Source organism: Diaphorina citri, unplaced genomic scaffold (assembly GCF_000475195.1).
Source record: "Diaphorina citri unplaced genomic scaffold, Diaci psyllid genome assembly version 1.1 scaffold85, whole genome shotgun sequence".
NCBI lineage: Eukaryota > Metazoa > Arthropoda > Insecta > Hemiptera > Psyllidae > Diaphorina > Diaphorina citri.
This window is the reverse complement of record NW_007377522.1, coordinates 289,911-305,235: the sequence shown is the minus strand read 5'-3', so window position 1 is coordinate 305,235 and position 15,325 is coordinate 289,911. Positions and strand designations below refer to the sequence as shown.

The window sequence follows — 15,325 nt, the reverse complement described above, 5'->3', positions numbered from 1 at the left end:
CAAGGAATGTCTTTGTGACAACCATTATAAGTTTAGTAATATTATCTTCTCAAGAAGAACAATTTGTTTAAATCATGCTGTTTTAGCCCTTATAAGCTGGCAGTTTCACTGTGTTTCTTTTTAAACGCGTGTTCTATTGTTTTTTTTCACACAATTACGAATGGCAAAGTAGAGCTGACTGGAAAAGTCTGACTTTGACTGGAAATACCGACCCAATATAAACCGAAGAATAATGATAAGTTTATTGTTAACATTCTGAATCTCCTTTACAATCTTTTCTTTATATATCCCTCTAAGTACTTGTGTACTATTAGGGTTAGGGACGATTTTTTCTTATATTAATTTATATTTTATTATTGTAAGAAGGTGAAGAAAAAGACAATTCTCTTTACTCACCAATGGAACAGCGTCCGAGAGTCCCAGGAATACATTCTGGAGCTTGATAAGATAGTCCTTGGGATAGACTGCCCAGTCTTCCCAAGCTCTGAACACTTGCATGACGCGGGTACGAAGGCCTTCTGCTTTGAGACGGCTCTCTAGGTTCACGTACGTGATGTGCATTTCCGTGAAGATTTGAAACAGTCGGCTTTCGAAACTGAAAACAAGGGGAAAATTAAATACAGTTAATTAATATCCAGTATGAACTTTTTCAAGTCACCTTTGAATATCAACTCCATACCCGATGAATTAATCATGGGCATGATTCAACGTTTGTCACAAATATCGTTCCCCGCTAAATACACTAAGTACGCAAAATTTCGACTTGATTTGGGCTCGAATCACCAACCTCCAGGTCCAGACTCCGCCGTGCTAAACACTACAAAACTGAGGTGGGTCCTAGGATTAAATCAGATTGTAGATATATGCCACTCACCCTCGTCTATAGAAGCTGGCATTGGATATTTTGATACCACAGTTATGTAAGATATCTGACACCAAATACAATCTCCCAATCTGTAACAGAAAACATGTAACACATTATTACGTACTCATATGTAGCATTACTCGATTGATCATCATTTTTCAATTTCAGTAGCCAGGGGCGCCGACGATAGCACATTGAATGGACCAGTTCCAATGAACCACTGAAGCAAGGTTGAGCATGATTGGTATCCAGATAAGACAACTGCTACATTAGATGCATGTGGTCTGTGCCCATTAAAAAAATAATAATAAAAAAATTAAAAAAAAAAAAAAAAAATTCCAACATCAGAAGAAATAAAATTTACCCTATAAAAAATTGCAAGGATTTCATGTAAATTATTCAATTACTGAATTTTACTTCTTGCTTGCAACAAGGAATGTCTTTGTGACAACCATTATAAGTTTAGTAATATTATCTTCTCAAGAAGAACAATTTGTTTAAATCATGCTGTTTTAGCCCTTATAAGCTGGCAGTTTCACTGTGTTTCTTTTTAAACGCGTGTTCTATTGTTTTTTTTCACACAATTACGAATGGCAAAGTAGAGCTGACTGGAAAAGTCTGACTTTGACTGGAAATACCGACCCAATATAAACCGAAGAATAATGATAAGTTTATTGTTAACATTCTGAATCTCCTTTACAATCTTTTCTTTATATATCCCTCTAAGTACTTGTGTACTATTAGGGTTAGGGACGATTTTTTCTTATATTAATTTATATTTTATTATTGTAAGAAGGTGAAGAAAAAGACAATTCTCTTTACTCACCAATGGAACAGCGTCCGAGAGTCCCAGGAATACATTCTGGAGCTTGATAAGATAGTCCTTGGGATAGACTGCCCAGTCTTCCCAAGCTCTGAACACTTGCATGACGCGGGTACGAAGGCCTTCTGCTTTGAGACGGCTCTCTAGGTTCACGTACGTGATGTGCATTTCCGTGAAGATTTGAAACAGTCGGCTTTCGAAACTGAAAACAAGGGGAAAATTAAATACAGTTAATTAATATCCAGTATGAACTTTTTCAAGTCACCTTTGAATATCAACTCCATACCCGATGAATTAATCATGGGCATGATTCAACGTTTGTCACCAATATCGTTCCCCGCTAAATACACAACGCAAAATTTCGACTTGATTTGGACTCGAATCACCAACCTTCAGGTCCAGACTTCACCGTGCTAAACACTACAAAACTGAGGTGGGTCCTAGGATTAAATCAGATTGAAGATATATGCCACTCACCCTCGTCTATAGAAGCTGGCATTGGATATTTTGATACCACAGTTGTGTAAGATATCTGACACCAAATACAATCTCCCAATCTGTAACAGAAAACATGTAACATATTATTACGAACTCATATGTAGCATTACTCGATTGATCATCATTTTTTCAATTTCAGTAGCCAGGGGCGCCGACGATAGCACATTGAATGGACCACTGAAGCAAGGTTGAGCATGATTGGTATCCAGATAAGACAACTGCTACATTAGATGCATGTGGTCTGTGTCGTAGCAGTATGACCCTCATCAGATGGGCGATAATAGACATAATACTTCCCATTTAGGTGCTGGGACTGCTGGGTTAACACAAGAACACCAGAAAGTAACCCGTTGAAATATTTGCAATCGAAAAACGAGAGCATATTTTTGTCAATGGTGGAATTCGAACCCGGGAAATTCTGCAAGGCAAGGCATTCTCTTACCTTCTTATGCAGAGCAGTCGACTCGTTGCTCAGTGACTCCATAATACACTCGCATATTTCCTCGGCTGCATCGCTATGTTCCATGCAGAACACCATTGCCTCTGCTACCTTTACGCGCTCTGGTGTCAAATTCCGCAGGAAATCTTCGAGTCGATGTCGTTGTGAGTTACTCAGAGATCCCTTGGTTTTGGATTCGACTTCTTCTTCCACCAGCTCGTCTGGCATGCCTTGAGTGAACAGATTCATGGGCGGGGGACGCCACACTGAACCCCCTGGGAAAATAACAGTTAAAAATATCTGGATGAGTGACTGTCCGATTTTTACCCAATTGTTACAGTCGCGTCCTTGGACCATACCGGGATAGCATACCAAATTTCATCGTTCTACGACAAACCGTTGAAATATTTTGTATACCACCTTTTTTCTGTACTACATACATGGATGAGTGACTGTCCGATTTTTACCCAATTGTTACAGTCGCGTCCTTGGACCATACCGGGATAGCATACCAAATTTCATCGTTCTATGACAAATCGTTGAGATATTTTGTATACCACCTTTTTTCTGTACTACATACGTACAGGACCTTAAAAATAGAAATCAATGTTTACGAGCTTTTAAATGGCTTCAAAAGCTGTATAAACAATTGCATGTTTCTGTCCAAAAACAACTGAGGGTGTTTGAGGCTATCAAACGATCTTTCCAATCTTCTGGAAGGGAAAATAAACATGAATTCTGATAAAAATGATATAAAACCACGAGCTTCTTACCATCGAACATTCTAAACTCATTAGTCCTCCACTCCTTAGGCTGATCACCCTGAAGAATAGAGTACATCTTCCAGCGATAGTAAATGTGAGCTGGGCTTTGGTTTTCGAATAGAAATCTAGAACCAAACAAAACAAAAGATGAAACGGAAATGTTGATACTTTTAGATGTTCTAAATATGTTATGCCCCATTCCAAGCACAAAAAAAAGACCGGGATTTGAACCCGGGACCTCTTGTGTGCAAATCTAATGATCCCCACTAGGCCACAGAGCGTTGTCGGAGGCTCGAAATGTCAAGAGTTTGAAGAACCACCAGGCCTATATTAACACGAAATAGAAATGGAGAGTCAAGGTTTTACGGTAAATAACTCTCTTACCTGTACAGAGGATTGGAAATCTCTTTGTTCATGATCATGGCCTCAAACATAGGACCTTCACGCACCACAAACTCCACCATGCGATGAATCAGCATGAGCAACGTCCTGCGAACAGAACGGTCCCAGTTTGAACCCCCGGTCAGTCAGAAAAATAATTCGGAGCAGGGGTAGTAACTAGGAACTAGGGTTAATTTTACGATCTACTAATGTATGAAATAGTCAGGTGTCTAATACACCAGAGTAGTGAGAGAAGCATTGAGGATCAAATCCAAAATAGGAATCCTCCAATCAATGGAATCCCCCAAAATGAAACTTGATATTTATAATTGAAAGTTCTGCATAAAATAATCTTATTAAATTTTTCAACTAAGCAATTTCTATAATATGTATTGGAACTAAATATTAAATATATGATGCAACTTGATCATGGCCTCAAACATAGGACCTTCACGCACCACAAACTCCACCATGCGATGAATCAGCATGAGCAACGTCCTGTGAACAGAACGGTCCCAGTTTGAACCCCCGGTCAGTCAGAAAAATAATTCGGAGCAGGGGTGGTAACTAGGAACTAGGGTTAATTTTACGATCTACTAATACTAATGTATGAAATAGTCAGGTGTCTAATACACCAATCAATGGAATGCTCCAATCAATGGAATCCCTCAAAATGAAACTTGATATTTATAATTGAAAGGTCTGCATAAAATAAACTTATTAAATTTTTCAACTAAGCAATTTCTATAATATGTATTGGAACTAAATATTAAATATATGATGCAACTCTCAATTTTTACTCTAAAATGTACCCCCTCAGACTGAAAAATGTTTTACTTTTTGTAAAGTTTTGGTACAAAGCTAAACGGGATCTTGCAATGCTATAACTAGGGGTCTTCAGTAGATCAATGACTTGCATAAGACATAGAACCCGCTGTTAAAAGTAAACAAAAATAAGATCCTTGATAAAACTATAAAAATACAGGTCTAAAATGGATACATTTAAGGTCAAACAGATTTTTCCATTGTGTTGCAGTTTCTGGAAATGTTGCTGTTTTTGTAGACTAACAAATAAACCTAACTAGAGTGGAATCCGTGAAGGAAATGTCACTATCCTTAACTTCCTTCGCATATCCAGGAAAAAATCATTCTGCCTTTAGCAAACTAAAGAAATTGAAAGAAGGCAATGAAATGTAAAGATGTCACAGCCCTCGTAAGGCTCCTTCAAGTTAAATTATTCGTTTAGCAGATTTTTGCAAAAAACGCAGGGGATTTTGCAATTTTTTGAAGAAGGGAGAAAAACAAACGTCTTTTTTTCTTTTAGTAACATTATGGTGACATCTCTACATAGCAACACCTTGAAAATGTTTCAACTTACTGGCTACGTTCAAACTCACCCGGATTTCAGCCTTTCTCAGACTTAGGTTTAAAATTGGTTTAAACTATTACCTGTCAGTTGGGACAACCACCTTCACATAAGCTTGGTTTAAAATCTGTGACAAAAGCAGCAGAGGTCATCAGAGAAACGTTATGGTTATCAGGTGGAAGTGTGGAGGGGGTTGAAGAGGAGACAGAAACAAGGCCACATTAATTCAAATATCAATTCACATGGAAATTTATCTTAACACTTCACTTCCACCAAAATAGAGAATTTATCTAGCAATATTTCACGATAGGTACTGAATTTCTTCTACAGCTATAGTTTTGTACACTTTCTACATATGTAAGTACCAAATCAATTCCTCATATATGCTAACAGTTTTGAATGCTTTTTACAACAACATTTATGTTTTTACTTTCTACATTTACTTTTATTAATTGGTAAGGTTATGGTTTTGACAGGCGTTAACTTTTTCTGCCTTGGTCTCTTTTTGGGTTCCCTCCCACCTCCTCTTTATTCATAAAGCTGGACCCCAAAAATCTCCCTTCTCTTCATTTGTAGGAAAGCAGTTGACAGGCCATATCAAAGGCATACTTTTAAGTAAAAAAAAGTGATCTCTATTTCACGTACTCGTACACATGCAAAATATACACACTTCTTTCTCTTTACTTTATCTCAAATATTTATTCTCACTGTTCCTTTCTCATCTCACACTCTTTCAATATTCCTCTTCCTAAACCTAATCTAGAGCAATGGCACACCAAGGACCAGCAAGATATGACTTAAACTATAGACCTAACAGTAATTTGTCTTATACAGATATAAATGGTTGTTATTTGAGTGTGATTATTACCTGATCCAGCCTGTCCAAGTCTTCCCGTGTCAAAGGTTCTCCTGGCCTTAGTTTAGGTATCTGTAACATGTAACAAGCATAACATATTCTTTTGTACCACAACCGCAACAAGCATAACATTACTAATAATTCAGACAACTCATTCAGAAACATGGCTCCTGTGAGGCCTCTAAGTCTTCCCGTGTCAAAGGTTCTCCTGGCCTTAGTTTAGGTATCTGTAACATGTAACAAGCATAACATATTCTTTTGTACCACAACCACAACAAGCATAACATTACTAATAATTCAGACAACTCATTCAGAAACATGGGTCCTGTGAGGCCTCCAGAGGGCCGATTGGACCAAAAAGTTACCTTTAAAAGGTGCAGATATGTCAAATGTCATCAAAATCGGACCAAAGCTTTGAGAACCATCGCGAAACATACAAACTTAATTCAAAATTATCAAGTTACAAATCACTCCTTAAATCTTTGTGAGGCCTCTAGAGGGCCAATTGGACCAAAAAGTTACCTTTAAGAGGTGCAGATATGTCAAATGTCATCAAAATCGGACCAAAGCTTCAAAAACCATTGCAAAACATGCAAACTTAATTCAAAATTATCAAGTTGCAAATCACTCCTTGAATCTTTGGATGATAGGTACTTTGAAAAACAGAAAAAATCATGATCCATCAAAAAAGACCAACAACAAAATAACTACATACCCTGTGTTTATCCTTGCTAGCAGGTTGAGCATTGAACGGTAAGCCACTAGGTGGGGGAGGTACAGTAAGCTCCAGCATTTTAGGAGGAATATAAATTGGATAGGAAGGTATTGGTACACTCTTGCCCCAGCCCAGCTTCATTTCATAAGACTGAACATCTTTACCTGGAAATATCAAAATATTTTTGAAAGTTAGACTTTTTTGTCCCTATACTTATTTCAAGTTCCAAACCCTATTTTGATTTGGGCCAATAATCTACATGCCTTTATTAATGTAATTATCTACCCTGCTAAAGTGTACCTGGGTGTTTTCAACCATAATTTATTTGAGCTGTAACAGAGTCCAAGCTTTAAAATCAAAGAAAATAATGCAACAATGTCCAAACTTACCATTCAGATATTTCAGTGCCCTTTCACCATCTTTACGATTCATAAATGCAACAAAGCCACAATTTCTTCCTCTAGCCTTTTCTTCATCTGACCGAGGCCACATGATTTTAATGCTGGCCAAAGGCCCATATCTGCCAAATATTTCCATCAGTTGTTGTTCAGTGATTTTGGGATTCAAGTTTCCAAGATACAGATTAGTTGTGCATGGATCTCCACTGTCAAATGAACCTTTGGTTTCTTCTTGGTAGATAGCAATAGCTGAAACATGATAAGAAAAGATTACTCATCAAGGACTTTGCTAATTCTTTCTTTGCTGCATTTCAAATTTTTCATTTCATATTGGCAATATAATTGGTTGTGATAAAAATCAAGTAAAGACTATCTTATTAGTCTTATTAGGTACTCTCACATATATCTTCATCCAATTTTACTCCCCTATTTTACTTTATTACCTAATACACTTACCACTAGGTGGCTCTGCTTCTTCACTGTAAACACCTTTGAGAACTCCTTTGTATTTGTGTCTTTCTTCTCGCTCTTCTTGTATCCTGTAACACAAAGGGGGTATTTCAACAAGTACCTACTAAACTTCACAATTAGTGTGACACCAACAATTAAAATGGGCTATGGTAAATGCCTGCTTTGAGACGGCTCTCTAGGTTCACGTACGTGATGTGCATTTCCGTGAAGATTTGAAACAGTCGGCTTTCGAAACTGAAAACAAGAGGAAAATTAAATACAGTTAATTAATATCCAGTATGAACTTTTTCAAGTCACCTTTGAATATCAACTCCGTACCCGATGAATTAACCATGGGCATGATTCAACGTTTGTCACAAATATCGTTCCCCGCTAAATACACTACGCAAAATTTCGACTTGATTTGGACTCGAATCACCAACCTCCAGGTCCAGACTCCTTCTCGCTCTTCTTGTATCCTGTAACACAAAGGGGGTATTTCAACAAGTACCTACTAAACTTCACAATTAGTGTGACACCAACAATTGAAACAGGCTATGATAAATGGTTTTAAAATGTTCATTAAAAAACATTTTGGTCTAAGAAATAAAGCTCTTGAATGCCCAAATCAATTTCCTGAATGTGTTGCACTAGATTCTTATTATTTTTCGGTAAATACTTTATTAAAAAACATTTTGGTCTAAGAAATAAAGCTCTTGAATGCCCAAATCAATTTCCTGAATGTGTTGCAGTAGATTCTTATTATTTTTCGGTAAATACTTGAGTTGTTTCAATGTAAATTAAAAAACATTTTGGTCTAAGAAATAAAGCTCTTGAATGCCCAAATCAATTTCCTGAATGTGTTGCAGTAGATTCTTATTATTTTTTAGTAAATACTTGAGTTGTTTCAATGTAAGTACTTACATTTTCAATTCTTCTTTGAACATTTCCAAATTGCTTTTCTTCTTGATGTCAATTTTATTGTTCTTCTTGAGCCTCTGTGATTCTGTCTTCTTGTCTCCCAGAAGTCTTGCATATTCCTCAGCTTTGCTTGCACTGCTATCTTTGTCCTCTTGAAGTCTTGATTGAGGTTTGTACAGTTTTCCTTTCTCACTAGTATCTTCACCTGTAATATTAAGATCAAGCATTTCAAATTGTTAATAGTGTTAACACTTAACACTCTCCTTTCTCACTAGTATCTTCACCTGTAATATTAAGATCAAGCATTTCAAATTGTTAATAGTGTTAACACTTAACACTCATCAGGCATTACTTGAAAACTGTATTTCCTTAAGAAGTACATGTGTAAGCACAATATATTATTTTGCTAAACTTACCTTTATTTATAAGTAAGTAGGTACTTACAACAAATAAGTATAAGTAGAGACAAATACATCAAAACCAAATTTTAACATATTTTAAGAGATACTTACGTCTTCTTCCAGCATCATAAGTGCCTGCTTTGACCCAAACCTTGTTAGTCTTGGCTGCCGGGTTTTCTTGGAATGTTGCTACAAACTCTTCAAAGGCCTAGAAACAAGAAGATTGTTAATAATAAGAAACAAGAAGATTATTAATAATAAAAATAGATTTAACAAAAGGAAGAAATGAGCTATTTATTAGCATATTTAGAAATGCTTGTTTATGAACTTTACCTTCTCTTGAAGACTGAGCATTTACTTACCTAGGAGCATTTACTTACTTACTCTTTTGGATTGTGCTAGGTTCTAACTCATTTCTGACCATTGTTCAAGATTGGTTAAACATTATGATGAAATGAAAGTTAATAAAAATAGATTTAACAAAAGGAAGAAATGAGCTATTTATTAGCATATTTAGAAATGCTTGTTTATGAACTTTACCTTCTCTTGGAGACTGAGCATTTACTTACCTAGGTTGTTATCTTTCAGATTGTGCTAGGTTCGAACACATTTCTGACCAATGTTCAAGATTGGTTAAACATTATGATGAAATGAAATCCTCGTGTGCAGGAGAGATATCATTATGCATACCTGTGCAGCTGCTGCCTCTTGCTCTTTCTTCTTTTGCTCCTCTTGTTCTTTCTTAGACAAAGTTCTCTTGGCACCCATAGATCCTATGGAAAATGCCTTCAGCTTTTGTTCAGCTATTTGTTTCTGTAAATAACAAAAGAAAAGATTCTGTATTAGATGTAAAAAAAAAAAGACTCTGGTATAGTCAATTACTAATATGCATTTTGTAGCAATGAATCAATGCCTTGGAATATTGCTACCAAAGGAACTGGCACAAATGAGCAGTGACCAGTGTTATTATAGGGTTAGGTTAAATGCAAGAAGGAGTTTTCACATTTAGAGCAGTGATTAGTGTTATTACAGGGTTAGGTTGAATACAAAAAGGAGCTTTTCTTTTCCACGGACATGACTTCTGCATAATTACCAAATCAATGCCTACAAGTTAAACTTGAGCTGAAATTTTGCTTAGCCAAGTTTAGCTTAAGATTAACTTGAAACGAATTTTCATACATACGGCGGTCAGTGTCTCTCATCAGATGGACAAGAAGAGACACATTACTTCATTATTCCCCTTTAGGAGCTGTTCAACATTATAACACCAGGAAGTAATCCTATGGCTTGTTTAGGAGCCTACCAATATCTTGGTTATTATATACCTTCATTGTGGCTCGATCCATGATGCTGTGGTAGTTCAAAGGGATGTCCGCAGAGATGGCCTCACTTGTCTGTGATGAATTTCACCTGCAGTTTTTCACTCTGTGTATGCACATTGAAAATAGTTCAAAGGGATGTCCGCAGAGATGGCCTCACTTGTCTGTGATGAATTTCACCCGCAGTTTTTCACTCTGTGTATGCACATTGAAAGGGGCACAAGTAGTCCATGACATTCACTTTATAAGCACCAGGATATTACGTTCATGATTGTCACAAGTTTTTGGTTAAGCAAATCACCCAACTTCTCTCTAGAGAGAATACAGTGAGGTCCACGGATTACAAACTTTAGGAGTAATTTAGTAATGCCAGTGGATGACTAATCTACCGCATTCCGTATATTCAAAAGGGGGTGAAGGTAAAACGAGAAATTTATGGAAAAGACAAACAGCTCTAACAACTCAAAACAAGAAATCGGAAATTCGGAAAATGATGAATATTGGAGGGACGCAATGCGCTGTGGGTGTGGGACGCAATTGCGGCCTTCAACGCAAATAACTACTAGCGCGGCAGTCGGACACCGGTTGTATTAAAAAGGTGGGTGACCTTTGTTTACGGTGATGTTTGGCAACATTGGAATATTTGAAAGTCACCCATTTGCTATCAGCCAATGAAAATTTTCCACGAACTTTTGATCTCTGGCTGATTCAGAAAAATCAATTTTTTGCCGGATAGACCGGAATTTGATCTGTATTTAGTATTTTAGCTATTTGTCGTGTGTGGGGGTTTCCCTTTATTTGATAGACCTTTGAAGTGACTAACAAAGTGTACACATAAGAGAATTGTAACAGAGATGATCCACTTCATAACTCTAGGTATGTATCGTTTTGTGGTCTTTATCCATCAGCTTCACTATTACTGAATGGCATTAGGGCTCATTTTACCGAAAATTCTGCCTGTACAGTAAAGGCAGAACTTACATTGTATTGAATAAGTTTTCTTACTCTCTCATACTCTCGTTGTCCTTACAGGTTTATTGTTAACAGTGGCCTCTGTACACTCACATGCAAAAAACACCCCTGCTGGGATTTGAACCCAGGATCCTCGGATTAGAAGTCCGATGCCTTATCCACTAGGCCACAAGGGCTTGCGTTCTGAGAGGGGAAAAAATTCAAATCTAAACGCGTGATGTGTGAGTAACGCGCTGAGTCTACCTCACAGAGAGCTCACAGTGCATGGTGAATGAGAAAGTTAGTGACGTCATCAAAATCTCAGTTCCTCTCGCACTGAGCAGCTGAGCACAACGTGGCTCTGGGTTTACACTAAACATGACGTCTCAAGCAGAACTTACATTGAATTGAATAAGTTTTCTTACTCTCTCATACTCTCGTTGCCCTTACAGGTTTATTGTTAACAGTGGCCTCTGTACACTGTTTATATCCATCCTACTCCGATGTTATCAAACTAACCACCAGCAATTTTGATGACAAAGTTATCAAAAGTGATGAAGTATGGATTGTGGAATATTATGCTCCCTGGTGTGGACATTGTCAGTCCTTCAAAGATGAGTACATGAAGCTGGCTACTGCCCTCAAGGTATGTAGGAATACTTTGTTTGTGATTATATCCTAGTCTGCCAACCACAGACCTTCTTGTAACTCTCTGAAGCCTCATCTCTTGGATATAGGTAGCTTCTGAATCATCTAAGTCCCTTGTATTGGTATTAACCCTTCAAGTCCTGGCATTACAAATACCTATGTAACACCAAACCCATATCAGTAGATTTTGCCTCCAGATGGCTAGAAACTCGGTATACGTGTTGAAACTGATAAAATAGATTGTCAAGATGCAAAAAAAATTGAGGGAAAAATAGTTTTCAGTCTTACTGGGTTAACTCAAATGTTCTTATCTCTTCTTTCCAGGGTGTTGTAAAAGTTGGAGCAGTCAATGCTGATGAAGAGAAATCCTTATCCAGCTCCCATGGAGTCACTGGATTCCCAACTGTCAAGATTTTCAGTGACAAGAGAAACCCCACTCCTTATCAAGGAGCTAGAACAGCTGATGCTATCATTGATGTTGCTCTCGAGGCTATCAGACAGAAAGTCAAAGGAGGAAAGAGTGGAGGCAGAAAGGTTTGTTTTGTTTTCTATACATCTGTACAATCTATTGAATCCCTGAAACATGTGTCTAAACACATCTCTATTCCAAAATAATTGCTCTTTATAATGTACCTATGTAGAAAAATGCTCAGTAGGTTTTGGAATCTTATATCTTGGGTAAAATTGCCAAAGATATATTTTTTTTTCTTTTTTTTTTTTAAGTTGAGAACTTGTATCAATAATAATTCTAAAAGCAACATTCAAATTAAAATCACTCTGAAAAATAATATTCCACATTTTATTTCAGGGGTCTAGTAAAGCTGTGGTGGAGCTGACTGATTCAAACTTTGAGAAGTTGGTCTACAACTCAGATGACATTTGGTTGGTTGAATTCTTTGCTCCATGGTGTGGCCATTGTAAGAACTTGGAACCCCACTGGGAGAAAGCTGCTTCTGAACTGGAAGGAAAGGTATACAGTACATTACATTGAGATGGGGGTCTTTTCTGACAAAATTCCTTTGTACAGAATCCAGTATGTAGGACTATTGCACCCCAATGGAGTGGTAGACACATTAATATTTTTAATTATACCAACTAAGATACTTATTTATTTGACAACAAAATTTGAATATGGCACAATAGAGAAGGTGAAACACAAGTTATATGACTAAAAAATAAAAAGGAATTTTAATTGTGTTAAGCATATTTAAATGCTTGTCACAAACATCGTTCCCCGATTATTTCACCTAGATAAATTTCATGACATGACTTGGACTCGAACCACCAACCTCCAGATCCAAAGTCCAACGCGTTAACAACTGCACCACTGAGGTTGGTTATGACTAAAAAATAATCAAAGATACTTTCATAACATGTCCTACACTGGCCATTATCTTTCCTCTAGTATTGAAAAAAAAAAACTAAATTTCATTTAATGTTTTTCTACACAGGTCAAGCTAGGAGCTGTAGATGCCACCGTACATCAGCGAATTGCAGGAGAGTTCAACATCCGTGGTTATCCCACCATCAAGTTCTTTTCTCCGGGATCTAGATCTGCCTCTGATGCTCAGGAGTACAATGGTGGCAGAACATCTCAGGATATTGTCACCTGGGCTTTGAACAAGTACACTGAGAATGTGCCTCCACCAGAGATTAAGCAGGTGAGTACTGGGGTTGTTGAAAACCCTTGCATTGCAGGATCACCAAAGGCTAAACCTGACACAAAATCTATTGACCAAATATCCTCTCTTTGTAGAACATTTTATGACAAATTTCATTGAAATTGGACAAACTGTGTGTAGTTATCATAGAATGAACAGACAAACTAAATGCAAAATCATTGAATTAATTTATTATTTAATTATTATTATTCTTTTTTTTTATTTACTTTGTTCAGTTACTGGAATAAATTTGAAGGTCAAAAAATTAAAGAAATATGTTACTTCTGTGTAAAGAAACATGAAATCTAACAACCTAATGAACAAAATATGCATTTCATACTAATTTCAGATTGTAAGTGAGGCCACATTCAAGGAAGCATGTGAAGACCACCCCCTGTGTATTGTTGCTGTCCTACCACACATTCTTGACTGCCAGTCCTCTTGCCGTAACAATTACCTCGAGATCCTACAGAAACTCGGTGACAAATACAAGCAGAAAGTGTGGGGCTGGATTTGGAGTGAAGCTGTAGCTCAACCAGACCTGGAGAATGTGTTGGAGATTGGAGGCTTTGGCTATCCAGCCATGGCAGTTCTTAATGCCAAGAAAATGAAGTACTCACTCCTCAAGGGACCTTTCTCTTATGATGGAATCAATGAGTTCCTGAGGTAAGTTGGAGAAGTCAGGTGGAAGAAACGAGTGAGAGGGAAAGAGAAGAGAAGGAACTTGTTTATAATGCCAGCTTTGTAAACAATGACTAAAATGCCCTCTAAACTCACAATCTAAACTAAAGTGAGAGAGTGAGGATGAAGAAAGATCTCTCCTCTCACCTTTTATCACGTGAGCAGACTGGTGCTTTGTTATTAAATAATATAACTTTAGAACACGGGCATACATATTTCCATTTACTTGCCATGAGCGTGGTAGTACGAGTAATTATGTCGAATCCGAATAAACAAACTTCACTTGAATAAACAAATGGTAAATTCTATTTTCGAGGCACCATAATAGCATTACTTGTACTGTCAGTACACCTATGAAATTAATGAAATTAAAAAATAGGTGAAATAAATACTGTAGCTCCAAAACGAGTGAGAGGAGAAGAGAAGAGAAGGAACTTGTTTATAATGCCAGCTTTGTAAACAAGGACTAAAATGCCCTCTAAACTCACAATCTAAACTAAAGTGAGAGAGTGGGGATGAAGAAAGATCTCTCCTCTCACCTTTTATCACGTGAGCAGACTGGTGCTTTGTTATTAAATAATATATCTTTAGAACACGGGCATACATATTTCCATTTACTTGCCATGAGCGTGGTAGTACGAGTAATTATGTCAAATCCAAACAAACAAACTTCACTTGAATAAACAAATGGTAAATTCTATTTTCGAGGCACCATGATAGCATTACTTGTACTGTCAGTACCTATGAAATTAAAAGATAGGTGAAATAAATACTATAGCTCCACTCACGATCCAATTCCTAAATAAACAAAAAAGAATATAATTTATTACTTCACCGTGACATGCGAAGTGAGCTCACGTGGCGTGACAGTACTGTAACTGTCCTGAACGAAACTACCTATAATATTAAGTTAAAAATTAAAATCAGATAGAAATAAAATAAATTATTCTTATCAAGACAATTTCGATTAAGATGTTTCGTAGTGTGTTTCTACCTTTACTCTTTTGTTTGTTGTTGACAGGGATCTATCGTACGGCAGAGGTCACACGGCTCCAGTGAAGGGAGCAGCCCTACCCCAGATCAACCAGGTAGATGCTTGGGATGGCAAAGACGGGGAACTGCCACAAGAAGAAGATATTGATCTGTCCGATGTTGATCTCGAAGATTTACCCAAGGATGAATTGTAAG

At 37.1% G+C, this 15,325-nt stretch overlaps 2 protein-coding genes and 1 non-coding gene across 3 annotated transcripts in view; 1 reads left to right on the top strand and 2 right to left on the bottom strand.

Moving 5' to 3' along the window:
* The window catches only part of LOC103523847 (U2 snRNP-associated SURP motif-containing protein), a 29,575-nt gene extending 18,904 nt beyond the window's left edge, over positions 1 to 10,671 (bottom strand). The window contains exons 1-15 of the mRNA XM_017449391.2: positions 10,377 to 10,671; positions 10,203 to 10,287; positions 9,568 to 9,690; positions 8,989 to 9,085; positions 8,480 to 8,681; positions 7,562 to 7,644; positions 7,097 to 7,354; positions 6,708 to 6,871; positions 6,005 to 6,064; positions 5,220 to 5,263; positions 3,774 to 3,878; positions 3,399 to 3,514; positions 2,629 to 2,900; positions 2,166 to 2,245; positions 1,701 to 1,890 (exon numbers count right to left, since the gene is read on the bottom strand). Coding sequence (XP_017304880.1) covers positions 1,701 to 1,890; positions 2,166 to 2,245; positions 2,629 to 2,900; positions 3,399 to 3,514; positions 3,774 to 3,878; positions 5,220 to 5,263; positions 6,005 to 6,064; positions 6,708 to 6,871; positions 7,097 to 7,354; positions 7,562 to 7,644; positions 8,480 to 8,681; positions 8,989 to 9,085; positions 9,568 to 9,690; positions 10,203 to 10,223 — 1,815 coding nt within the window. The 5' untranslated portion in view covers positions 10,224 to 10,287; positions 10,377 to 10,671. The remainder of the gene's footprint in view (positions 1 to 1,700; positions 1,891 to 2,165; positions 2,246 to 2,628; positions 2,901 to 3,398; positions 3,515 to 3,773; positions 3,879 to 5,219; positions 5,264 to 6,004; positions 6,065 to 6,707; positions 6,872 to 7,096; positions 7,355 to 7,561; positions 7,645 to 8,479; positions 8,682 to 8,988; positions 9,086 to 9,567; positions 9,691 to 10,202; positions 10,288 to 10,376) is intronic.
* Positions 10,672 to 10,918: 247 nt separating this feature from the next.
* Positions 10,919 to 15,324, top strand: LOC103523841 (protein disulfide-isomerase A6 homolog). The gene is made up of 7 exons (XM_026833151.1): positions 10,919 to 11,072; positions 11,600 to 11,793; positions 12,120 to 12,329; positions 12,604 to 12,765; positions 13,247 to 13,456; positions 13,806 to 14,122; positions 15,159 to 15,324. The coding sequence occupies exons 1-7, from the start codon at positions 11,051 to 11,053 to the stop codon at positions 15,322 to 15,324; spliced, it is 1,281 nt and encodes a 426-aa protein (XP_026688952.1). The 5' UTR covers positions 10,919 to 11,050.
* Positions 11,272 to 11,344, bottom strand: Trnar-ucu. The gene has a single exon. It is a non-coding gene; the product is annotated as a tRNA-Arg (tRNA).
* Position 15,325: the final 1 nt, after the last annotated feature.

Bases quoted from the DNA above. Each gene is read 5' to 3' on its own strand.
- LOC103523841 (XM_026833151.1), top strand. From the start codon at position 11,051: ATGATCCACTTCATAACTCTAG. The intron at 12,330-12,603 runs GTTTGTTTTGTT...ATTTTATTTCAG, and splicing joins GAAAGAGTGGAGGCAGAAAG to GGGTCTAGTAAAGCTGTGGT. The intron at 14,123-15,158 runs GTAAGTTGGAGA...TGTTGTTGACAG, and splicing joins GGAATCAATGAGTTCCTGAG to GGATCTATCGTACGGCAGAG.